This window comes from Schistocerca nitens, chromosome 4 (assembly GCF_023898315.1).
Source record: "Schistocerca nitens isolate TAMUIC-IGC-003100 chromosome 4, iqSchNite1.1, whole genome shotgun sequence".
Lineage (NCBI taxonomy): Eukaryota > Metazoa > Arthropoda > Insecta > Orthoptera > Acrididae > Schistocerca > Schistocerca nitens.
The window spans coordinates 125,660,440-125,686,585 of NC_064617.1; the positions used below are offsets into that span (position 1 = coordinate 125,660,440).

The 26,146-nt window shown below is 39.7% G+C and overlaps 1 protein-coding gene across 2 annotated transcripts in view; it reads right to left on the bottom strand.

The window, feature by feature from the left end:
- LOC126252772 (mismatch repair endonuclease PMS2) overlaps positions 1 to 26,146 on the bottom strand; it is a 160,097-nt gene that overhangs the window by 84,110 nt on the left and 49,841 nt on the right. For both annotated transcript variants that reach the window (XM_049953699.1, XM_049953701.1), the window contains one exon: positions 16,140 to 16,340. In XM_049953699.1, the coding sequence (XP_049809656.1) occupies positions 16,140 to 16,340 (201 nt within the window). The remainder of the gene's footprint in view (positions 1 to 16,139; positions 16,341 to 26,146) is intronic.

Here is a 26,146-nt window from a genome sequence, read left to right on the forward strand (position 1 = left end):
TCAAACTCAGTAAATTATCTTTCTAAATGGAGTACATCATCTCAAGGTTTACCTCAGTGCTTCACTTTAGGGGCAATCATGTTTCTATTCCAAGTAAATGACTTACTCAAAAATATAAATAATTAAATTCTGATATCTATTGTGAGCACACTCGATGCCCTAGAAAACTGGTTCCAGTTAAACAGGTTGAAACCGAACACTGCAAAAATCCTCACAATACATGAGAATTTTATGCTTTCCACTTATCACTTTAAATTATACGAACAGATTATACAGCATATTGGGATGAAAACACATTACAAAGTAATACATGAAAATATACTTAATATAAAGCCAGATACCCTAAAAATAAGGCCACAGCAAATTATGTGTGAGAAATGCTACTCTGCTGTAGAATAATTCATGGAGGATGAAATAATAATCAGCAACATCTAGCTTTTTAATACAAGGTGTCCCATGATGTTTGATCAACATGCAGGAATGTGACAGGAACCATGATTCAAAGCAAAAAAGTCTAGCGAACATGGGATCTATAATGCATACCTTGAGAGCTATGAGTACTTGTTGAGTACAGGAGATTTGTTTCACAGTAGTGAAGATGAAAAAGTGCTCATAACTTTTAAGGCATGTACTCTGGAGCCCACATTTAGCGGACATATTTTTCTTCTTTTGGTCCGTACTACCATCTTCCAGAATATGGAAAATAAAAAGCTTGCAGAAGAAGAGATTTGTTTGACAGTACCAAAGATTAAGAAGTGCTCATAGGTCTTAAGGTATGCATCTTAGAGCCCATGTTTATCACACCTTTTTGCTTCAAATGATTCTTGCTGTCATATTTCTGAATATTGACCATTCCTCCTAGGACACACTGCATATACAACAAAATTGTTTGTTGTTATGATACTGTTATTGACATCAGCAATTCTGCACTTCTGGTGAAGTTTTACAACAATTTTTTTGATGTGTTTACTGTACCTGAATCAAATGACTTTGATTATGTATGTTATGAGACGAATAAATCACAATCCACAGAAACACAGTCTCTTAGCAGATGAAGCTTCATTTTAATTTTCACTGTTGTTTGGCTCATAGTCAACCAGCCCCCAAATTTCAAATGTCAACAATGTGTTTCAAGTCCTCACTGATACAACAAATTACCAGGAGTATTTTAGTATCACATGGACTAAGGTTGTTAAGATTTTTCAGCATGTTGAGGGCAATGTGTTCTTGTCATCCCTCCCAGGGGATGTTTGTGAGTGGCTGTATACATGGAAAGTGGAATAAAGTCTGTAGGCCAACACATACACTACAGTAAACAGTTTTTCAAGTACTGTGTTTCAGTAGGTCTAGAACATACGAGATAGCACCTCTGGCTATATACAGTCCCCCAACAGAAAGAGTTTTAAAGTTCAGTACGCAATTAAAGTAATTTAGCAGAAATTCCCCGGAAATCATTTTACGTTGTGATTTCAAGACTGAATTTATCTCTGACAGTACTAAATGAGACCTTTAGATTTATTAATTCCCAGGTCTCATTTGCTCCTCACAGCAGCATTCTAATCAAGAACAGATGGGCAGCACAACAGAGATTACTAACTGTCTTTCATAAAATAGATATGAGCTCATAATACTGTACAACACTGTGGTTACAGTTTTTCTTCACAGAGAGTCAGGGATAAAAGCAGTGCAATCTGAGACAAAGGGTGGCAAATATCTAGAATCAAAATATCTTGTGCCAGTAAGAGAGAGATTTAATGCAGGCAGGTAGGAGTATTATTTGAAATGAAATGAATACTCAATAAAGCAAATGACCTGCAACTCTCAGATATTAGTTGCAATGAGATTGAGGTAGACCCAAATTATTGTTGACTAATTCAGTGAGTAATCTTACAAGAGTATGCATTGAATAGAAATAAGTTTCTCATCTACAACCACATCTCTTAGGTTTATACTGAAATTCATTAGATAATCAGGCAGTCATTAGTTTTAATAACTCTCTTGCAGGGATCACAAAAATAATTAGGCCACTGAAAGGCAGTAACTTTTCTGCCTAGAATGTTATTTCAACCAAATTACTGAAAGGTTATGTTGACTTCATATTTCTGAGTTGCAATGCAGTTCAGAGCCCATGTTAAATTGTAAGTCCCCCTATAACTGGCTGGGTAAGTCTATTCAAAGGTCAGAGGCAAGCTAGGATACAGTTGCCCCCTCTCTGGTACCGCGCGCCGCGGAATTTGAATCCGCGCCAGGCATCATGGATGTCGAAGACCCATAGAGGTCTCTGCACCATCGCACCATAAGTTGTGATGGCGCGCGCCTCCCGGCCCACTTTTAGTGTGAGGGTGCCACAGTTGAACATGTGGTCCCAGTGGCCAATAGTGGCGCCCCTGATAGCGTACTTAAGTGCCGGCATCTCGCTCAGCCAGTCAGTCTAATCTCGCTTACGTCAGTTTACACCTCGCTTTGTGCTAGACTGCTTACTTCCTGGTTCGTGTACGAGTGGACATGTTTGTTTCCTTGTGACTCTGTTGTTTGGTCTTGTTGTATTCGTTCAGTCCTTCGTTGGTTGTGTCCGTCCTCTTCCATTGTGTTGTTGTTCGCGGGCCACTCTGCAGGTCCCGCCGCACTTTCCATCATTGCTACCCTGCGACTGTCCTGGTTGCAGTTACAACACCCTTCAATAGTACCATGCCTAGAAAAACAATGTAGTGTTCAAATCAACCTTCAGTTTTATGACAACTTTATCTTACGTAACTCCACTCCAAATCCTAGACAAGGAGGCAAAACCTGCTCGATAAAAGTGTTTTATTTTATAACGTGATTTTGAAAGTCAGAGTTCAATTAAAATTGATTTATGTTATCAGCAGCGAAGATTACTAAGGTGTAAATGTGTTGAGAAATGACTGTGAGAATTCTGAGATCCTTACAGAGAACTCGATAATGTAACTGGATAAATAAGGGTTGAAGGAGAAGGAAAAGAGGTAAAGGAAAAGGACTAGTGAAGTTTAGGAAATAAGGAGAATTTTGGAAATCTGTCCAGAATCCCAGTTATGGGGAAACTTACTGGATGGGGCAAGGAGGAAAGACTGACAGCTGGGGGCTGCACTGGATGAGATTTGAAAACCTGAGAGCTTAAAGGTAGAAGATAGGGTAATACGCAAGACAGGGATTACTGCCCAAACATTGTGGATGAGTCAATAAGAGCAGAAAGACAAGTGCATTGTACATAGTAGAGATTAGAGGGCGGGGGCAGGGGCAATATGCAGGTCAGAAAATGAAAGATATAGAAAACCAAAAGTGAATGAAGAAAGGAATAGTTACTGTGAAGAAATGCTGAGACCAAAGAAATTAATGTAGGGTGAAATGGGTTGCGAGAAACAAGGACATGTTGTAACGCCAGTTCCCTCCTGCGGAGTTCTGAGAAAATCCCATTCCAAGCAGTTCCCAATAATCGGTCTGTCATTCCCATTGTGTCCAGTAAGTCTCCTTGACCTGGGGTTCTGGGTGACTTTCCCAACTCTCCTCATTTCATAAACCACTCCAGCCCTTTTCCTTAACTCGTCTTCCTTCTCCTTCAACACTTCAGTCACAAGGAGGGGCCAATGGCTCAAGAAGCTTGCAAATTTAAATACCTTTATACATGTGTTTTCCTACCATCACTTAGCGAGTAGATTATTTATCTATTCAATTAAATTATATATTCAGAAATTGAGTATTCTCGTTGTTAAAGAGAACTCTGTATGATGATTAGTTATCTACTTGACAAGTATTTCCCCTACTTACTTTTTCCAAGTAAAAACTTTATTCATTTTACGTACATTGTTCCAGAAGACTATTCAATACGGCAAATATACAAACCAAGCAAACCTTCTTGTCTGTAGACCAACACAATGAGACCTACTTCTAATAGCAAAACATGCTGAAATAAACTTGAGTGAATTTTGTGTACCAACTGTCTTAACGTACTGTGCACTTGAGCCCCAAGGCATTTTACATTGTGTTTCATTCACCATTCATGTCTACTTCTGGCGGTAGCAGTCTTTCTTGCTTGTTTGAAACTGCATAAGTATTGGTAAGATTAAAAAATATACTATTTGCTGTGAAATTGTCATAGGTCACTTCAGCTATTATCTGAGCTGTGCCTGGAAGGCTTGAATTTGGACTGGTCGGCTGATTTGGCGCAGGGGACCAAACAGTGAGGTCATCAGTCCCATTGGATTGGTGAAGGAAGTCGGCTCTACCCTTTCAAAGGAACCATCCCAGCATTTGCCTGAAGCGATTTAGGGAAATCATGGAAAACCTAAATCACGATGTCTGGATGTGGGTTTGAACCATCGTCCTCCCAAATGCGAGTCCAGTGTGCTAACCACTGCGCCACCTCACTCGGTTAAATTTGGATTGAAGATTAGTATGCTTTTGCCATCAGTAACATTACAGCTTTTGAACTATCCAAAAATCATTGGAAGATCATTAAAGTAGAATAGGTACCGATCAATGTGGGACCCCTCATTATGTTCCTTCAATCCGAGGTCATCCCTGTAACACATTTTGTCATCATAGAGTCCATCAATGCACAAACATGCCATTTATGGCATAGCCCTTTAGTTTCCCAAGGAGAATTCTGTGGCTCATAAAATCAAAGACCTTGGTAAGGTAACAGAATACGCTAATGGGATAGTTGTTTTTGTTCAACTCACGTTATGATTTCTATTCTGATGTCTTCTACTGCTTTCTCTGTGGAGAATCCTTTATGGGAGATACACTAAGAGATAGTTAACAAGTTCTGCTCATTGTCAGATAAATGAGACAATATTCTATCCATTCCATAGATCATATAAAGAAGGATAACAATCAAGAATGTAAGTGAGTAATGCATTCGCAACTTAGCTATGATTTTTGCTTTTACAATTGTTTCAGGAGAAATAGTACATATTTTACAAGAGAGTAGTATAGACTAATTTGAATAAAACATTTCTTATAACACATATCTATTTTTTATCAGTTACAGAGATAAGTTTTCATTTCATATGCTGGTACTTCAGTTGCTGTGGGTTTCTTTATCAACTGTCATTTTTGTTTGAAGTTGAAGTTGTGTGTGAGTTTGCGTAGCTGAATTTTTTAAATGTGGTTGTGATCTGTTAATCAATTCTACCAATTTGCTTAATCATGCCACAATTATTTACAAATGCTGAGTATGCTCATGTGGCATATGTGTAGGAGTTTTGTAATGGAAATGCTGCTGCTGACTGAAGAGAATACAGTACATGATTTCCTAACCCAGAGCATCAGGTTTAAGAGTATTTACTTGTGTGTGAGATTGGTGCAGTGCCCAGCAGTTATCCCTCATCTGATCATGCACACACACAAAGCATGGAAAAAGTCGAAAACATTATTCTGTTGATACAATATAGGCCTTCAACAGGCACATATTGAATGTCTACATGTACCAGTGCTCCACACAGAAGAATATGGTGTGCATTAAGTATGCAGAACCTCAATCCACATAATTTACAGTGGATTCAGCATCTTTGAGAAGGTAGACTACTGAAATTTTTTCACTGGCAAATTACACATTGGCAAGTAATTCCATTAATACTGTTGACTGATGAAGTTACTTTCACTTGCAATAGTATCAATCACACTTATAAATCACATCAAAGGCCCAACGAAAACCATAATCCCAATGTGGAGACAAATTTCCAAGAAAGCTTCTCTGTAAATGTGTGGTGTGTTATGATAGACAATCAGGTGACTGGGCCTGTTGTGTTACCCCACTGTCTTACACGGTTCTGTTATCTAGATTTGATTGAAAATGAGGTTCCAGAATTGTTGGAGAGGTTCCTTCAGCTATAAGGATGGATATGTTCTTCCAGCATTTCAGGGCTCCTACACATTCTAGTCATCAGGTGACACATCATCTAGCTCTAACATTCCCCAGAAGCAGAAGTAGTCATGTTTCTGGCCACCAAGGTCTCCGGACATTACACCTTAGATTTTTGTCTGTGGGGATGGCTGCAGAAAAAAATAAAAAATAAAAAGAAAGGTCAACACAACAGATAATCAATTGTTTGGATCATGAACAGTGCTGTCCCTACAGCCTAGGTATTCATGGCAAACGTATCTGCTCCAGTGATGAATCCCTCAACAATTACACCAATAACTTGACCAGTGCTTTCCTCTCCCACAACTATCCTGCAGACCTTGTCCACAAACAGATCTCCCGAGAAATACATTCCTCCCCATCCAACAACAATGTTCCTACCCCCAGACCACACAGAAGCATCCCCCTTGTCACCCAGTATTATCCTGGCCTCGAATACATCAACAAATTACTCCGCCAGGGATATGACTTTCTCAAGTCAAGCCCCGAAATGAGATCATCCCTTGACAATATCCTCCCCACACCACCCAGAGTTGCCTTTCATCGTCCCCCTAACCTCTGTAACATCCTTGTCAAACCCTACAATATTCCCAGACCACCTGCTCTACCCAGCGGGTCCTACCCCTGTAACCGACCCTGCTGCAAAACCTGCGCCATGCATCCCCCCACAACCACCTACTCCAGCCCCGCTACTGGTAAAACATACACAATTCAAGGCAGGGTCACATGTGAAACAACACATGTCATTTATCAGCTGACATGCCTGCACAGCGCACAGCCTTTTTACATTGGGATGACGACAACTAAACTGGCTGAGTGCATGAACGCGCACAGACGAACTGTCCGCCTAGGGGAGATGTCCAATACCCAGTAGCACAGCATGCCCTCCAGCATAATTCTAGGGACCTAGGAACCTGCTACACTGTACGTGCCATTTGGCTTCTCCCACCCAACACCAGTCCCCCAAAACTGCAGAGATGGAAACTTGCACTCCAACACATCCTTTCATCCCGCCATCCCCCTGGACTGAACCTACGTTAACCAACCTCACTTCCATTTACTCTTCAGTCCTATCCTCTTTCCCTTTCCTCTTTAGCCATTCATGCATATTTTCATCCTACATAGTTGTGTTCATCTTTATACTATATACTTCTTTACTTCTGTATGCATCCTCTTTGGTCTGAAGCTGGCACAGTACTTACAGTAGAATATCTTTGGCTTCCCTCTGATACCCATGCCTCCATCTTTGCTACCCTCCCTGTTTACCTTTCCCCTGTTGCTTCATAACCTGGGTTGTGAGTAACTGAATCCACTTTCCCTTCATCCCCATTTTCCCCTATCTCCTCCCTGACGAAGGAACAAAGTTCTGAAAACTAGGATACGTAAATTTTCTGTTCTGTTTTGTGTATCTATTGGCTGTACTGAACTGAGGTAAATACTGACCAGCCCCTCTATCTCTTTGTTAGTATTTGATTAAATTAAATAGCTTTTTGACTTTTCCATACCTAGACAGTTGATAGCATTTTCTGAAAATAGTAAAGTGATATAAATGTCTAGCCGCAGAACTGTGAATTTTTGAATGGTGATTTATGTTTCATAACATACATCATCTAAACTATCTGATTCAAGTACAAAAGACATTCCAAATAAATCTGTGGTAAAACATCACTGTAGCAGCCAAGACCACTGCTTCTCAGTATAGTGCAGTGTTGTGTGGTGTTGCGAGTGAGTATTTACATTCTGCTGGCAAATGTTTTCACAGCACCAGCTGCCAGAGGCGCTGTGTTTTGCAATGATGGTGTGCTTATTCTTTGACTTAATGTTGTACCTTCCTTTTGATAAACAGTTACTTTGTTACAGGCTTGAGTCTAGTTAATTCTTTTAGGGATAATACTACCATAAGGTGGAATTTCTCAAAGTTGTATTATCCATTGACAGTAAGTGTAGGCAGAAGTCGACAAAAGCAGCTGCTTAGAAGTACAAAGTGCAAGAACTAATTATTTATTAGTGTACTTTACAGAAATAGCAGTGGCAGCTCTAGCCTGTTAATGTATAACTTGTCTCATTCCTTCTTCCTGAAAGCTCCCCTTAGCAATACAATTTATCAAACAAAAATGATGTATGAATTAATTAATGAATCTCTGTTTCCCTTACTTAACTAGGATTCTTGGTACAGAAAATAATTTCATACTTTCTGTTTGTCAAACACCCTGCTGCAAACTTCCCACAATCAATAATCAAATTTTATGCTATCTATTCTGTAAGCATCCCACATAAATTGTGCTCCACAGCCACGAATTTTTTCAGTAACATTTGTCATGTGACTATATTGTGGGCTTCTGTGATATACTTTATGCGAGATGAAAAGTCAATATATTATAAACAAGAGCACCATTCTAAAAATAACAACCTGCCAGCTGGCTGGTTCACTTGTTATTCTGTCTAACAGTGATCAGCACCTATGATACACTTCCCTGCTCCGTGTGATGTAAATGGCATAGTCCATATCACGGTGGTTACACTCCCCATCCAGAAACATCTACACTCCATAAATCAATACAGAATCACCTCAAGTCATCACATCTCTTCCACCACACATATTGGCCAATTCAGAACTCCAGCATACCCAATTAGTGTTGGCAACACACAATCACACATTTAAAGATATTCATACAAACATATAACTGTCTTTAAATGTATTACTTGCACTACAGTGAATGACATTTTTCTCAAATTACTTTACTGTTGTTAAAGAAGTCAAGTGTGCAGTATTTTCTTTTCTTTTTTTTTTTTTTTTTTTTAATTTTATTCCTCATCAGGGTGGAGGAAATATTTCTGTCAGACTCTGTGTTTGTCCATGCCCTCGCAGCTGGCTGAGTATGCTGGGTTAACAAGTCTAAAGAAGATAGCAGGATCATAGGAGTAAAACACTGTACATTTCAAAGCATTCTATGGGTTGATCACTTTTTTATATTTTTTACCCTTGACGTAATAAAAATATGCACACCTGAGAACCAAGTTGTTGATATAGCAAATGATATATACACTCCTGGAAATGGAAAAAAGAACACATTGACACCGGTGTGTCAGACCCACCATACTTGCTCCGGACACTGCGAGAGGGCTGTACAAGCAATGATCACACGCACGGCACAGCGGACACACCAGGAACTGCGGTGTTGGCCGTCGAATGGCGCTAGCTGCGCAGCATTTGTGCACCGCCGCCGGCAGTGTCAGCCAGTTTGCCGTGGCATATGGAGCTCCATCGCAGTCTTTAACACTGGTAGCATGCCGCGACAGCGTGGACGTGAACCGTATGTGCAGTTGACAGACTTTGAGCGAGGGCGTATAGTGGGCATGCGGGAGGCCGGGTGGACGTACCGCCGAATTGCTCAACACGTGGGGCGTGAGGTCTCCACAGTACATCGATGTTGTCGCCAGTGGTCGGCGGAAGGTGCACGTGCCCGTCGACCTGGGACCGGACCGCAGCGACGCACGGATGCACGCCAAGACCGTAGGATCCTACGCAGTGCCGTAGGGGACCGCACCGCCACTTCCCAGCAAATTAGGGACACTGTTGCTCCTGGGGTATCGGCGAGGACCATTCGCAACCGTCTCCATGAAGCTGGGCTACGGTCCCGCACACCGTTAGGCCGTCTTCCGCTCACGCCCCAACATCGTGCAGCCCGCCTCCAGTGGTGTCGCGACAGGCGTGAATGGAGGGACGAATGGAGACGTGTCGTCTTCAGCGATGAGAGTCGCTTCTGCCTTGGTGCCAATGATGGTCGTATGCTTGTTTGGCGCCGTGCAGGTGAGCGCCACAATCAGGACTGCATACGACCGAGGCACACAGGGCCAACACCCGGCATCATGGTGTGGGGAGCGATCTCCTACACTGGCAGTACACCACTGGTGATCATCGAGGGGACACTGAATAGTGCACGGTACATCCAAACCGTCATCGAACCCATCGTTCTACCATTCCTAGACCGGCAAGGGAACTTGCTGTTCCAACAGGACAATGCACGTCCGCATGTATCCCGTGCCACCCAACGTGCTCTAGAAGGTGTAAGTCAACTACCCTGGCCAGCAAGATCTCCGGATCTGTCCCCCATTGAGCATGTTTGGGACTGGATGAAGCGTCGTCTCACGCGGTCTGCACGTCCAGCACGAACGCTGGTCCAACTGAGGCGCCAGGTGGAAATGGCATGGCAAGCCGTTCCACAGGACTACATCCAGCATCTCTACGATCGTCTCCATGGGAGAATAGCAGCCTGCATTGCTGCGAAAGGTGGATATACACTGTACTATTGCTGACATTGTGCATGCTCTGTTGCCTGTGTCTATGTGCCTGTGGTTCTGTCAGTGTGATCATGTGATGTATCTGACCCCAGGAATGTGTCAATAAAGTTTCCCCTTCCTGGGACAATGAATTCACGGTGTTCTTATTTCAATTTCCAGGAGTGTATATAGCCAAATAAAATTAATATTTTCTCATATAAAACATCAGGTTTCTAGTTCTGTTCTGTTTCACTTTGTTTACAGAAAACTACACATTTGTATAAATGAATCATATCAACAGGAAGTGTTTTGAATTAATACTAACAATATTATCCTAATGGAAAAGTAGAGCATTAAAACTCACAGGGATGCTTTGCCCATTTTAAATGCAGAAAGATTCTTCAGCTGATAGAACTAGGTCACTATGTACAGTGAGTCACTAACATCACATATCTGCCCAGTTCAGAACTCCAGCGTGCCCAGTTAGTGTTGACACTAAATCGTACGTTTAAAGATATTTATTGTCAAAACTTGTGGAACTAACAGCACAGTTCTCTACACTCTGAAATGATGGAGGAACGATAAAGTAGAAATTTCTCAAATGTAAAGGGAAAAATAAGTTATTTCTCCTTCTCCTCCTCCGTAGCTTATCCCGCACTAGCACTGTCTGCTTGTTGACACATGTGCCTCCATTTGGATCTGTCAAGGCTTCTCCACGGGTGGCACTGATGAATTCCATATCCTTCTTGATACGATCCATTCATCATGTCTTGGGCCTGCCATGAGGTCGTCAGCCATTTATATCCAGGTTCATAGCTGTTCTTGCCAACGAATCTGCGCATGACATGTCTGTATCATCATAACCTGCTTTCTCATAGTTAGTCTGAGACTGGTACAACTCCAAGTCGCCATCGAATGTCGACGTTTATTGCATGGTCATATCGGCTAAGCACAAGGGACCATTGGAGTGTATGAATTTCCATCACGTGAAGAGCCTGCTCACGCTTCGTTGTCGTTGACTAACAGTCCAAGCCATAAAGTGCGACTGGGAATATTACAGACCTATAAACCTTTGACTTAATGCTTAAAGGTATACAGCGATCACAAAGGACACCCGTCACCTGCTGCCATTTCATCGAGGCTGTATTAACAGATATCCAGTAGACTTTCACCATCACTGATTATAAGTGAGACAAGATAGTTGAATTGCTCCAATTTCTTCAGATCTTCTACACCAATTCTGATGGTCCCATTGGTTTTAGTACCACACTCGTTGTAGTCTGTATACTTGATATCCAGTCGGAGGGCAAATTTACAAAGTCAATTCCATTACTACGTCTGTTCCTGGAGGTCTTCACGGTGTTTGTTTGCCAGTAAAACGTCATCATATAAGAGTGACCAAGGGTAGGTTGACTACAGGTCGTATACCACAGTGTCCACACAGAGGATAAACAGCTGAGATGACAGTGCTGTATCTTGATGTACTATGACACTAATATTAAAAGGAGATGATGTTCCCACTGCACATCGGATATTGCTGGAGACATTTTGATACAGCAGTTGTACCCATTGGACGTAGGCTTCAGCAACATTGTGAGATCATAATGCATGTGGGACACAGTCGAAGGCCTTTCCAGATCTACGAATGACATATGAATATCCTTGTTCTTCAGAGGTGTTTCTCAATAAGTAACCCAGAGGCTTGAATGGCATCTGTGGCTCCAGTTCCTTTGATAAACCCAGGCTAACTTGTGTGGAGCCTGGTGCCTATAACCTGCTCAAAGACCTTGATGGTGTGACAAAGCAGTCAAACTGGTTGATACTGCAAGAATTCTGTCACATCACATTTTCCATTCCAGACTGGCACTGTGACACTAGTTATTTGTTTATGACATTTGTCTGTGATAGAATTTTATTATAGTCCAATGGAAAAGTGTCTGATAAAGGTTTTAGCTACTCTTCACATAAAAATAGACACTTTTGTTTGTGTGATGGTCTGAAATATTTTTTTTAAATTATCAATATGTAGCTTTAAGTGTACAATATTTTTCAAAGATACAGGTTTTAGGAAGGGAAAGCCTTGTCATCTCCATTTTATATGTTCATTCCATTTCATACCCCTACAAATGTGCTGTCTCTTCCTGCCAAGAAATCCTCAATCTAGTAATAAATTTCAACAATATTATGACAAGGAAAGTTGCTACTCACCACATAGCGGAGATGCTGTATCACAGATAGGCACAACAAAAAACTGTCACAATACAAGCTTTCAGCCAACAAGGCCTCTGTTGAAAATAGATGACACAAGTGCACGCACACACACACACACACACACACACACACACACACACACACACTCCTCCCAGAGGCTGCAGTCGTATGTGTGTGTGTGTGTGTGTGTGTGTGTGTGTGTGTTTGTCAAAAATAGATGACACACTTGGACACACACAAAAGGCCTTGATGGCTGAAAGCTTATATTGTGACAGTCTTTTCGTTGTTCCTATCTGTGACTCAGCATCGTCATATGGTATCAACTTCCTTTTCATAATATTGTTACATTCCATCCTGGATTTTTCGCTGTTTGATTTCAGTCATAAATTTCACTTGATACTGCATATGATTGTAATTTTGATAATAACCATATGGGTGGCACTGAATTAAATACTTTTCGGAAGTCTAGAATTACTGCAGGTACCTGACTGCTTTGATCCATAGGATTCAGGATGCATATGAGATAGCACAAACCGTGTTTCAAAGGACTGATTTTTCTTTTTTTTCTCTCTTACATGAGAATTCGTATGGAGGCCGTTCTGTTTAAGATACCTCATCAAATTTGCACTCAGTAAATGTTCTAAGCTATATTGAACAATAATGGAAATTCCTAGATGGAAAAAAGCATACAATAGAGGAAAGGCAATCACTTACCTACAATGGACCTATGCGTGGTGCACAGAGGCATCAAAATCTTTTGAGCTCTTGCTCTTTCTCTAGCAGAAGTACAGACATTCACAAACAATGACACAGACACCCAAACATACACTCCCACAAAATAAATGTCAAGAATACTGGACAATAGTCTGGAGGGCAACTTCTGTCATTCTTCCTGCAGATGAATGTGACCTGTGCTTCCTTCCAACAACTGGATGCAGGTTTCTGTTCCAGGGATCAGTGGTAGTTTATGATTAAAAGAGGGGCTAACTCACCCACAAGTTCTGTGCTGAAGCCGATAGGGATTCCATCGTGCCCTCGAGCTTTGTTCAATTTTAGCAGTTTCAGCTGGTTCACAATGCCACTGACAGTAATACCTCTATTACTCCTCTTTGCAGTGCTGTGTGAGGTAACCTGGGACAGTACTTCTGTATCTTCCTTAGTAACAGAGCATTCAAAAACAGAGTTCAGAATTTATATTTTTGCTTTACTACCCTCAGTTGCAGTTTCTGTGTCATCTATGAGTGCCTCGGCACTAACTTCCAGTGCCAATGGTAGCTGAATCACATGAAATTGATTACTCCTTTTCAACAGTGTGCTGATAGTTTACAGCAACTGTCACCATCGAAGACATGACATAGGTGTTTGTCATCAGTGCAGCTTCTCCATGTACATCTATGGCTGGTGATGGTTGCACCAAGCACAGTAGAAGACTCTGAGGTAAGTGGAGAGATGTCCATCTGTTCTTGACGAATGTCCACATAATATACATATCCTAAGCAATATCCATAATTATGGTCAATACTTCAGTTGTGTTAACACCACTGAAATAATGAAAATGTTTACCTTTGTCTTGAAGTGCCATATGTGACACTTTTTCATCTTTGTCATGCCTGTCCAACGTTTATGATGGTGATTTTCCATGTATTCTACCATCTATTTTATCTCATGTATACTACATTGAATCTATCCTTCCCCTACCACTGAACTGTAAATGTGTCTACCCCATTCTCTCTCTCTCCATCCCATCTCCACAAACATGCAACACTTTACCATTTTTTTCAACCATTTTTTCATTATAATCAGATCCTGTGTTTCTAACTTACAAGATGTGATTGGAAAGTTTTAAGAATGAGCTTGTAATTGTGATGCATCTCCTTCAAAATAGTCCCCTTCTGACTGAACACACCGACTCCAACAGTGTTTCCACTTTTGGAAACATTCCTGGAATTTTTTTGCCTGGATGTCTTCAATCAAGTCTAATCGCTTCCCTTTCAGTGAAAATTTCAGTTTAGGAAACACATAGAAGTCCACAGGGGCCAAATCAGGGAAATATGGCAGTAGTGGAAGCACAGGAATTTTGAATTTGGTCAAAAATTCAACGATGGAAAAGGCACAATGAGCCAGAGCATTGTCATGGAATAGCACCCAACTCGTGTCTTTCCACAATGCAGGCCTTTTCTTCTGCACCTTTTGGTGCAAACGTTCAAGGACACATTTGTAGTATTCCCGGTTAATTGTCTGTCCTCCAGGGGTAAATTCATGATGCACAATACCGGTAGAACTGGGGGGAAAAAAAAAAAAAAATTCACCAATATTGTCTTCACCTTCGACCAACTTTGCCGTGCTTTTTTCGGTAGTGGTGAAACTGGAATCTTCCACTGCGAAGACTGCACTTTGGTTTCAGGATCATGTCCATATACCCATGATTCGTCACCTGTAATTACCCTATTTCACAAATGTGGGTCATTTTTAGTATGATTAATCAGTTATTGGAACACTTCAAGTCAGTATTGTCTCTGGTCATTTGACAACACTTTTGGAATGAATTTTGCGAACACTAGATGCATGTTCAGATCTTCAGTTAAAATTGAGTGCACTGCACAGAAACTTAAATTGAGTTCATCAGCAATCTCCTTAATTGTAAGTCTGTGATCAGAGTGCACTAAGTCACAAACTTTCACAACATTTTCATTCATTTTGGGGGTGGAAGGATGACCATACTGTAGTTCATCTTCAAATGGCCATTTTTAAATCTGTTGAACCAGACAAAAACATTTAACTGGCTCATACAATTAACTCCAAAAGCTGTTTTTAATAGATCGTAAGTCTCAGAAGCTGATTTCCCAGTTTTAAAACAAAATTTCACACAAACTCGTTGTTGCATTTTTACGTCCATTTTCACACAGACAGAATCCAGCAACAAGCCCTACCAGACCCACACTCAACCAACTGCCAGAACGAACTGAATAAAGGAAACAGTTTCCTGTCAGAGGGCGTTCAGGGACAAGGCAATGACTCACTCCCCACCCTGTGTACCTGTCCACCAAACCAGCAAGCAGTGGCGGATTCTTTCTTAAAACTTTCCAATCACACCTTGTATGCACATCAAATAGTTGAAAATCCCTTTCCAGCCACTTAAATTAGTGTTTTCCCAAGATGACTTCATGTGCTCCCTCAATAAGGCAAAGTCTGATTCCTTCCTCCATTCACATACAAAGGCACTACTGCTCTATCTCTCATGACTGCACTGTCAGCAAGACAGTATGGTCATAGTCACCTTCAATATTTCACAAACAGTTTGATATACTGTTGGCTGTATGGATCCAATGTCCAAAATCACGAAACACACTGCAAACTTGCTTCTAAGAAATATCTCCAATCTCTCACAGGTACTAAACATGACTGAATGAAAACAAACAAACAAACAAACATGAAGACAAATGAGGAGGAGGAGGAGGAGGAGAAGGAGGAGGGGGGGAGGGATGGGGGAAGAGGAGGGGGGAGGGATGGGGGAAGAGGAGGGGGGAGGGATGGGGGAAGAGGAGGGGGGAGGGATGGGGGAATAGGAAGGGGGAGGGATGGGGGAAGAGGGGTGGGGGAAGAGGGATCTGTATTCCAATTTCAAACACAAGGCAGACTTCCTGACGCCAGTTGCTACTATACATGAAGGATACAACTGTACTTAGAATACAATAGTATATATCTTAAGATATTTATTGTTAATGATATTTCATGCTACTAAAAAGCAAGAAACCACACATCTTACCTGTGCTGGCTCACATGGCCTCGAGTTCACATAATAAAACTGTCTGTCAGGAGCTGATCTGCCTTCTCCATGAGAGCAAGACGATACGAGGCCCTCCAGTGTGAATGGGTAATCTGCATCAGCAAGTTTTTCAGAGAGGCCTAAGCTCTGCAGAATTTCTACACTTGGTTTTACTTGAGATATCTTCATAAGTCCATGAACCTTTATAGAAATAAAAAGGACAAGATATTTTGACAATAAGTCATCCAGTCAATTGTGACATTTTCCTCAAAGTGACACAGTTTTATTATGAAACAAAATTTTTAAAAAAATATTTCTTATCTTAAGATTACTTGCATTTACAACAAAATTCTCAAGAGTTAAGACCGAGCAATTTGTACACCACATGGCATAATTACTATACTGCCAGAAAATGAAATAAAAAGCAACACCAAATTACCATTACGTTGTAAAGAGTGGACATGATGCATTTGTTATCAATCACTATTAAAACTAACAACACTTAAATATTGGCCACTATGGTAACACAATCTCACATGAAAGTCTTCATGTCAGATTTGCAATCAGTGGTATGACATAACATACTAGAATACAGTGTGAATAAAAATAAGCTACCTGATTTGAATCATTTGTATTTATCAATACAAATATTTTACCAAAAAGGAACAAGTCACAACATAATCACAAAATCTTACAGTCTTTTGCTGTGTTTTGGTACAGTATTGCTCTATAATCTGATTATAAAATGTTCTAAATTATGATATAGCGGGTATGCTAGGAAGGACGTGTGCCTTGATAGAATGATATGGCCTGGAGTTTCAGAGAAATGCCACTAGATGCTAATATATGCACTGATTGTGTTCATAATCTCAATCTAAAACATTATGGTGTCCATTCAACTGAAGATGTTTTTGCTTGCTGCAGTTGAACAAGGTGAGCAATGGCTGGGATATAGCGTACTTTTGGTCGGTGTCCAAGGATTGTTCCATCTGTGGCAAAAAACGTGTGTCATTGGTATTGCCAATGTGAAGAGAAAGTATTTTTGAGTGACAATAAAAGTTCAGTTTGATTTCATACTTCTAATTGGGACGAAGCAAGCTGGGATAATTTTACTTCCCCTCTTGTTTGCCATCTGCCTCCTTAAAATTCATTTTGTTCTTAACTAATTACCATTAACATATGCAAGTATAATCTGCATTTTCATAATAGAGAAAGGTTGGCCCTCAGTTTTAAAGAACATAACACCAGATCTAATCTTGTGCTTAGTTTTATGTATGTAATTGATTTTCTAATTCTTTTGACTGTTCCTAGTTAGTATCTTTTGTTATAGGGTGAAATCAGTTATTGTTTTGTAACTTAAATTCTGTTGTTGACTTATAAACAAATATAAATTCTGTACTAATTATAAACATTTGGGAGACAAAACAATAGCATTCTTTAAATATTTATTTGGCTCTATTCGAAAACATGTTAGCAAAGCCAGCCCTTAATTAATTCCAAAGTAATTAACAGTTTTGTCAAAAGTATTGTTTGCATAATGATGTCTGTTAATGTCATCATTTAAACAAATAATTTGGCCTAACTTGTAGTAGAAGAAACTGTTAAAGGAACAAATTTTTCGACATATTCAGTTAATTTAATGAGTTAATTTTTAATTGTAATTTCTGTAAATTTAACTTTGAACAATGTGTTGTTCCAGTACCTATTATTGTGTGGATGTATAAGTGCCCAAGCATTGGTCACAAGACAGTCAGTCCATGGCCGAACTTCAGACGAGGAACCTGTTTTGGTTATATCAACAACAATGCATCCGTGAAATAAGTGTAACACAATCAGGTCATGTGTTAAAACAATGACAGTATATGATCCATATGTACCTTTCTATTCTTCACAACCTGTGAACTTTGTGATTAGGTTTTTACTGCTCATAGATATTCAATAGTAAACTATTGTTGCAGTATGTGGAAGTTTGCCTGCAAACTATTAATGAGGCTTATCGAAAGTTAAACAATAGTGCACTGACCATATAACTGTATATTATTGGGGAGTTGTGAACAGTGAAATTAAAGTACTATGAAATGTAAATGTGCATCTGTCAGTTACATCATTTACAGTAGACAGTACTGCACTTCCACCCCATATTTTTTCAGCCAATACGTCGACACTGAGGACAACAAACGAAGAAATAAAGGAGGCAAACCGGCACATATGGTGCCTCGACGTGAGGAATATTGTACATAACCACAATAAAATAGGACTCGCGAATTTTGAACAGTGAACTCAACAGTGGTTTACAGTGCAGCAGTGCAACAGCCAATCAGCACATGGGTGTCAGGCCACAGTAGGACAGCAGCCAATCACTGAGCAGGTTCTATGGAAGCAGCCATTGAGTACAGGAACAGCCAAGTAGCATGAAGGTGGACACAGTTGATCGAGATAAACACAACGCCTAGCCAATAGAATTACAACTCACAGCAGACGAAAAATCGAGATGACAACTGCAGCAACAGCAGCAGCAAGCAACAGACGAGTGATTAAAAAAAGAGGTAATTTCATAGAAAATGCTGTTTTGTATTAAGTGATACACAATGAGTGGACTTAATGAGCAAGACAGTGTGACTGAGGACAAAACTGTAGGGGTTAAGTTGTTAAATAAACAGAAAGACTTAATGGAGACTGATTCGCAGGACAACAGCGGTAACAGAAAAGTGGAAGCAATGTTAATGGATCTAGAATGAAATTTTCACTCTACAGCGGAGTGTACGCTGATATGAAACTTCCTGGCAGATTAAAACTGAGTGCCGGACCGAGACTCAAACTCGGGACCTTTGCCTTTCGCGGGCAAGTGCTCTACCGACTGAGCTACCCAAGCACGACTCATGCCCCGTCCTCACAGCTTTACTTCTGCCAGTACCTCATCTCCTACCTTCCAAACTTTACAGAAGCTCTCCTGCGAACCATGCAGAACTAGCAAGCAGAGAAGAATATCGTATGGAGCTACTTTCAAACGTTAGCCAATTCTTTATACTGAAAAACATGGTAACAGAAAGGCAGGAAGAGAGTTCAATGTAGCTAAGAGTAATGTTCGCTTATGGAAGAAACAGAAATTGGGATTATTTGCAACTACCGCTCCTAGAAAGAAATTCACTGGACCTCGGAAAGGAAGACATCCTGATGTTGAAGTAAATGTTTTGGAATTCGTCCGAGAAAGGAGGAAGAATGGGCAACCTGTGACCAGTGACACCATAATAAAAAAAAGCAAAAGAGGTGGCTGCAGCTCTTAATATAATGAAGCAAGAGTTTAAGGCTAGCCGGGGATGGGTTGATAGCTTTATGAAATGAGCGGGCTTATCTCTGTGATGCCGTACAACAATATGCCAAAAGCTTCTACAGGATTTTGAGAAGAAACTTCAAGAATTTCAGTGGTACATTATCACACTTCAGAAAGGGAAGAATTTTTGATGAGCCAAATAGGCAACATTGGTGAGACTGCAATTTGGTTTGATATGCCATGTAATTACATGACTGATGAAAGGGTACAAAAGAAGTTACCATCAAAACATCTGGGTGTGAAAAACAGTGTGTAGCAGTAATGCTGGCAATCACAGCATATGGAAACAAACTTCCCCCTTTTTTAATCTTCAAGAAAAAAACAAGCCCCAAGACACCAAAAAATTGAAAGCTGTTCCCGGATGACATCATTGTTCAGAATCAAGAGAAGGAATGGATGGCTGGAACTTTGATGCCTGACTGGCTCCAAAACATGTGGGAACTCTGTCCTGGTGGGCTTTCCAAGCAACCATCAATGATCTGTCTTGATGCATTTTGTGGTCACCTCACTGACGACGTAAAAAAGAAGATCCACAGCCTACCCAATGGCCTTGTTATTATTCCTGTATTACAACCACTGGATGTTAGCATAAATAAACTTTTCACAGCTATTGTTTGAAATAAAGTTACCATTGTAAAATAAATTTCAACAACACAAAAACACCCTACCAGCGATGTGCCAAAATTCGTTTTTTTTTATTAATTTAATTTTTAAAATTGGTATATGCATTACATTCCATAGTACATTAGATTCTTGTAAATACAGTATATACCATAGATCCCTCAAACAAACAAAAACATAGCCAGAAGAAAGGAATTAAAAATTTCAAACGAAAAATCTTAACACATATTCAATATTTTTCGTAAATCAACAACAACAGACATAATTATCCACAATCAGTCATGCCACCAGAGAGCACACAAGCTCACCTATTTTCATTCTATGTTACATAGACTAAACAACTTACCACTGAAAAAAGAAAAAAATTGAGAAAGAACTAGATCTTCTCCGAAATGTAGCGAAAAGTAATGGTTATCCTAAAAACTTAGTAGACACATTATTCAAAAAGAAAACCAATTAAACACATGCCAGTTCCATAGGTGAAATAACTTTAACCAGAGACAAAAAAGAACCAGAGAAAAATAAAGTTCTTGTATGGCCAGATCTAGGTATATTTCCAACAAAATCACTCGATGTTTCAAGAACACAAAATTATACTCCAGCTACAGTACCACCAACAATCTACAATGATTATTGAGACACATATCACCAAAATCAGAACCATTTTTGCAATCAGTAATTTACAAAATTAACTGTGAAGAAGGCCCAAAATTTTATTTAGGACAAACAGGAAGAAAAGTTAGTACACGATTTAAAGAAAACACGACAATAAGCGAAAATAATCCCTCTACATTTGCTGCACACTTAAAAGACACCAACCACAAAATACCTAATGCAGATGGGTCACTCAAAATATTACATAAGTTACAGAAAGGAAAAATCATGGATGAAATGGAATAAATTGAAATTTACATCCATTTAAAAGATCAGTGAGACAGAGTTTTAAATGAGCAAAACTACCTCTGAAATGGGAAATTCCTAGACAATGTTTTACCAGTTCTACAGCAAAGCATTACAGAACCACAGAACGTATAAATATTGCTACACTCATTAATAAATATAACTGTAGTGCGAAACATCACGCAACCATAAAGCAGTTTTTACTCGACTCTCATAGTTTTCCGTATTGTTTCTTTATAGTACTGGAATGGATTTTATAGATAAGATCTTTGTACCAACTATTCAAAAGTGATATGCTCCCACAATAAAAGAACAAACAAATATTTACAAGTTATTTTAAAGAAATTACATACAGTCATATTTACACCAGTGATGAACAATTAAAATTGAGAACAAAAGCTTATGCAGGTTAATTAAAAATTTCTGTAAAGCAGTTATAATCTTCCTAGTGTTACATACTTTCAAACATGGACCTTATATATAAAAGCCTTTGCAACAACTGCTCGAAAGTAACATGCTCCTAAAATAGCATAAAACATCTTGGATTTATTTTATGAGCATAACATGGAGTCATAGGAGCAATGACATTTATGACATAATTTACTACAAAAAAATCATCCATAAAGGAAGTTACAATGCGCCTAGTATATCTACAGATATGACTTTTTCCACATCAACATCACAAGTGTCATTAATGTATGCAATGTATAATGCTTCCATTTTCGATATTTGAAAATGGCCTAAGTCCAAAATTGTACAATCGTACATGAAATAAAGAGAATGGCAGCTGAAGGCATCTTTCAAAAACTTCATCACAGCTGCAGACTGTATCATACTGAAAATTAGAACATATTGTGATCTCAATCATAATGAGCTATCCTAGACAGAATGACATGTTTCATGCCAACCAGCATGGATTCCAAAAACGTTGGCCACGCGAAACCCAAACTCGAATGTTAACTAGATGACATTCTGAAAGCCACAGAATGAAGTAATCAATTGGATGCAGTATTTCTTTACTTCCTAATAGCTGGAATCAGTCAACTGATACAATCACCTGAGTGTAACAACTTGTGGGAGTGATCACATAAGGTCACAGTCTTAGGTAAAACTGGAGTGATCACGTAGGTTCACAGTCCTTGGTAAAGCTGGAGTGACCACGCAGGTTTACAGTCTGAGCCAAACCAAGTGGCAAATCTCAGTTAATTGACAGTATGCTGATAAAATGCAATCAGTCTACAAACAAGATTGTTTAGGAGATTCTCATGTGATGTGTCCTAGAATATTGTTAAAGTATGTGGGACCCATGCCAAATAGGACTACCCTGGGACACTGAACACATACAGGGAGGAGCAGCACAGATGCTGATAGTTTTTTTACTCCATGGAAGAGCATTACAAATATACTGTATAATCCGAACTGACAGGTGTTTAAAGGCCAACTTGTCTCTCAAAAGCCTACATTCAAAGTTCTAAGAAACCAGATTAAGTAACGAATCTAGGAATACACCGAAGTTCCCTATGTACCACTGCCATAGGAACTACAAAGACAAAATCAAATAATTTAGAGTGAGCACAGAGGCATTTAAGCAGCCATATTAAACGCGCTCCCTACACAAATGGAACCAGACAAAAACTGTTACACATATTACAGCGGGAAGTCCCTCTGCCATACATTTCTCAGTGGTTTGCAGAGTAAGTTTGTAGATGTAGATCTAGACTAGAACAGGCAAAGAGAGCACTCTTCACCCAAAGAGGTCTACTAATAAAAAAAACTGGGATTAATATGAGGAATAAACTCTGAGAAAGTGTGTATGGAGCACAGCATTCTACAGATGTCAGTCAAGATTGTGGTAAGAGTGGAAAAGAAGAGAACTGACACATTTGAAGGGTGTTGCTACGGAGAATGATGAAAATGAAGTGAACTGATAAAATATGAAATGGGAAGGTTCTAAACAATATTTAAAGGGTTGGGAATACTGTATGTTGGGAATACTGACAAGAAGGAGGGGAATCATGATATGACGTGTTAGGTCATCAGGGAATAGCTTCCATTATACTAGAGGGAGCTGCAGAAGGTAAAACATGTACAGAAACACAAGAGATAGAAATACATGGAACAAACTATTGTGACCACTGGGTATAAGTGCTAGTCTGAAATGAAGAGATTGGGACAGGATAGGAAATTGCAGCAGGCTGCAACAAACAAGTCAGAAGATTGATGGCAAAAATTCCTGCAAATAGCAGACATGAGTGAAAAGACAGATTCCACCATTTAGATCTCCAAAATAATTTAAACACTGTACCACATTGGTGTCTCATAACTGAGATAAAATTCTTCTCAGATACTTCCAATGTTCAAAGACGCGTGTCTCAAAGAAATACAATAGGACCACTGATGTCATCAATACACGAAAATGGAGCATCAATAAGGTTATCAACTATGATCTGTTGCTGATGAAGCTGTAGTCTTTAGGAAAATATCACAGCTGGATGATAGTAATGCAATGCAGAATGCATGAAGTGCATCATTTCCATTACATGTAGTGAATGGAAGCTCTCTTTAAATATGGATAAAATATGGATAAACAAAAAGCAATAGTATCAAATTACAAGAGTATAGGTAAATGCCTAATATTAATAACACAGAGCAATGCCAAACACAATAACATGTGAGGTCGGTAGTAGGAGATATGAATCTAATACTTGCATCAGTTGTGAAGCACCTGATAAACTGTAGTGGATCTGTTAAGAAGACCATGCACAAGACAATAGCGTAATCTTTGTTTAGAATATGATACCAGTATTTGAAGTATATACCAGGTAGGTGCAATATTTGGAAGTTGCACTGTTTGAATCATAACAGATGACTATAACTTACACGAAACTGCAACAAATGATCAAGAAATTTAATTGGTAATTGAAAGACACACTGTACTCATGAAACTCTACTTGGAGAATTTAAAGAGTGGTGCCCACTTAAATTCTCTTATCATCTCTGTTACTGTGTCACAAACAGGTGCAACAAAAAGGGTTCGGCGAAAAGGCTTTCTTCTGAATCACACTCACACTCACACACACACACACACACACACACACACACACACACACACACACACACACACACACAGAGAGAGAGAGAGAGAGAGAGAGAGACCAGGTCTAGCTTTGGCAGTCAGAGACAGTGGGTCATGTGTGAATGTGTGTGTGTTCATGTTGTCTAATTCAAAAGAAGGCCTTTTGGCCGAAAGTTTACTTGTTAGCAGTCTTTTTGTTGTGACTGTCTGCAACTCAGTATCTCCACTATATGTACTCGAAGAGTACACGGTGCAGCCAATTGTAGGTGGTGGCTCATTTCAATACCAATTACACGTGTCACTTTGGATCAGAGGATATTTTCTCCGGTTTTGGTCAGCTAGTGGAAATGGTAAAGACTGTCAATCTTGCTTGCGAGATTAAGGTGGAACTCACCATTTGCAGCATCATCGACAGAACCAACTGTGGTCCTTCCATGCAGAGCTGATAGGAGGGTCTGAATCAGAGGCTCAGGCAGTTCTGTGACCTTGTACGTTGCTGATTCCTTGACTTGCACCATCGGGTGGTGGGTTTCGGGTTTCTGCTTAATAGGTCAGGCGGCCACTACACACAGGAAGCAACTACACGGGTAGTGGGGGCTGTGCGGAAGGGACTGGGTGGCTTTTTAGGTTAGAGGGACTCAGCAAACCACAGAAAAGGCGTCCATCTAAAAGCGGGCAGGTAAAACACAGTAAGGTAGTTGTAGCAAGTCAGTATTGTAGCTGTAAATTGTTGTAGCTGTGTTGGGAAAGAACCAGAGCTCCAAGCCCTAACAGAATGCACTGAAGCTCAAATAGTTATAGGTAGGGAAAGCTGGTTAAAGCCATAAATAAGTTCAGCTGAAATTTTTTCAAACAACCTAACAGGGTTCAGAAGGATAGATTAAATACAGTTGGTGGTGGAGCATTTATTGCTGTCAGAAGTAGTTTACCTTGCAGTGAAATTGAAGTAGACAGTTCCTGCAAAATAGTATGAGTTGAGGTTATACTGGACTTAGCTATTAATTGGATCATTTTAACGACTCCACAACTCAGAAGATGTAGTTGCTGAATAGTTCAAAGACAACTTGAATCTCATTTGAAATAGGCACCCCACTCATACAATTATAATTGGTGGTGACTTAAATCTACCCTCGATATTCTGGGAAAGTTATATGTTTAAAGCTGATGGCTGGCATAAAACATCATCCGAAATTGTACTGAATGCTCTCTCAGAAAATTATTTTGAACAATTGGCTCATGAGCCCACTCAATGCGTAAATGATTGTGAAAGCATACTCGACCCCTTAGCAATAAATAATCCTGCCATGTATGAGAAGAACAATGCCTGGCGGTATTTCAGAAGGTTTTGGTACTGTTTTGCAGCTGAAAATGATCACTGGATTAAGTTTAAGCACAATACAAAAGGACAATATTGTAGTGCATTTTTTCATGTCCACTTCTTTTTATAGTTACAGATTTTTACTTATTTATTTATTTTTCGATGTTGAATAATGAAGCAATGGAAAGAATATTTTCTCTTCACACATTTGTGGAATTTTCCGAAGTATTTCAGTTTTTTTTTTTTTTCACATGCTAAGTCCATGACGCTTCATAAACCTGTAGCACCATCCAACTCCATCCTTAAAATCTGTTAAGTCACATTGTACGGCTAGCTTACAAGTGTGTATTTGAATCATTTTTGTATTACTTCCAATGCCATTTTAATGCTGTCCTTGAATCCATTTTGATATTTCATCTTCTACTTTTGGCCATTTTCCATTCAGTCTTCTATCTGCACATTTAGTCTTCCTCATTTTCTTCAGCTCTTCTTTACTAGCTCACCAATAGCGAATGGTTTTTTGTTGGTGGAGGGCCAAAATGGCGCTTAGCTGCGCTGTTTCCATGTTCTTCTGCACAGTCTATTACTTTCAATTTACAGTCCACATCATGTGAGTAACTTTTTTTTTTTCCAATTACGAAACTAGCTACAAACAAAAATACTGTACTGTTACCGATACAACAAATCACTTTCAATTCAAGTTCACTGGCACTGTTGACTGCAATGACACATCATAGGCTAGACAGTGTTCTGGATTTGTG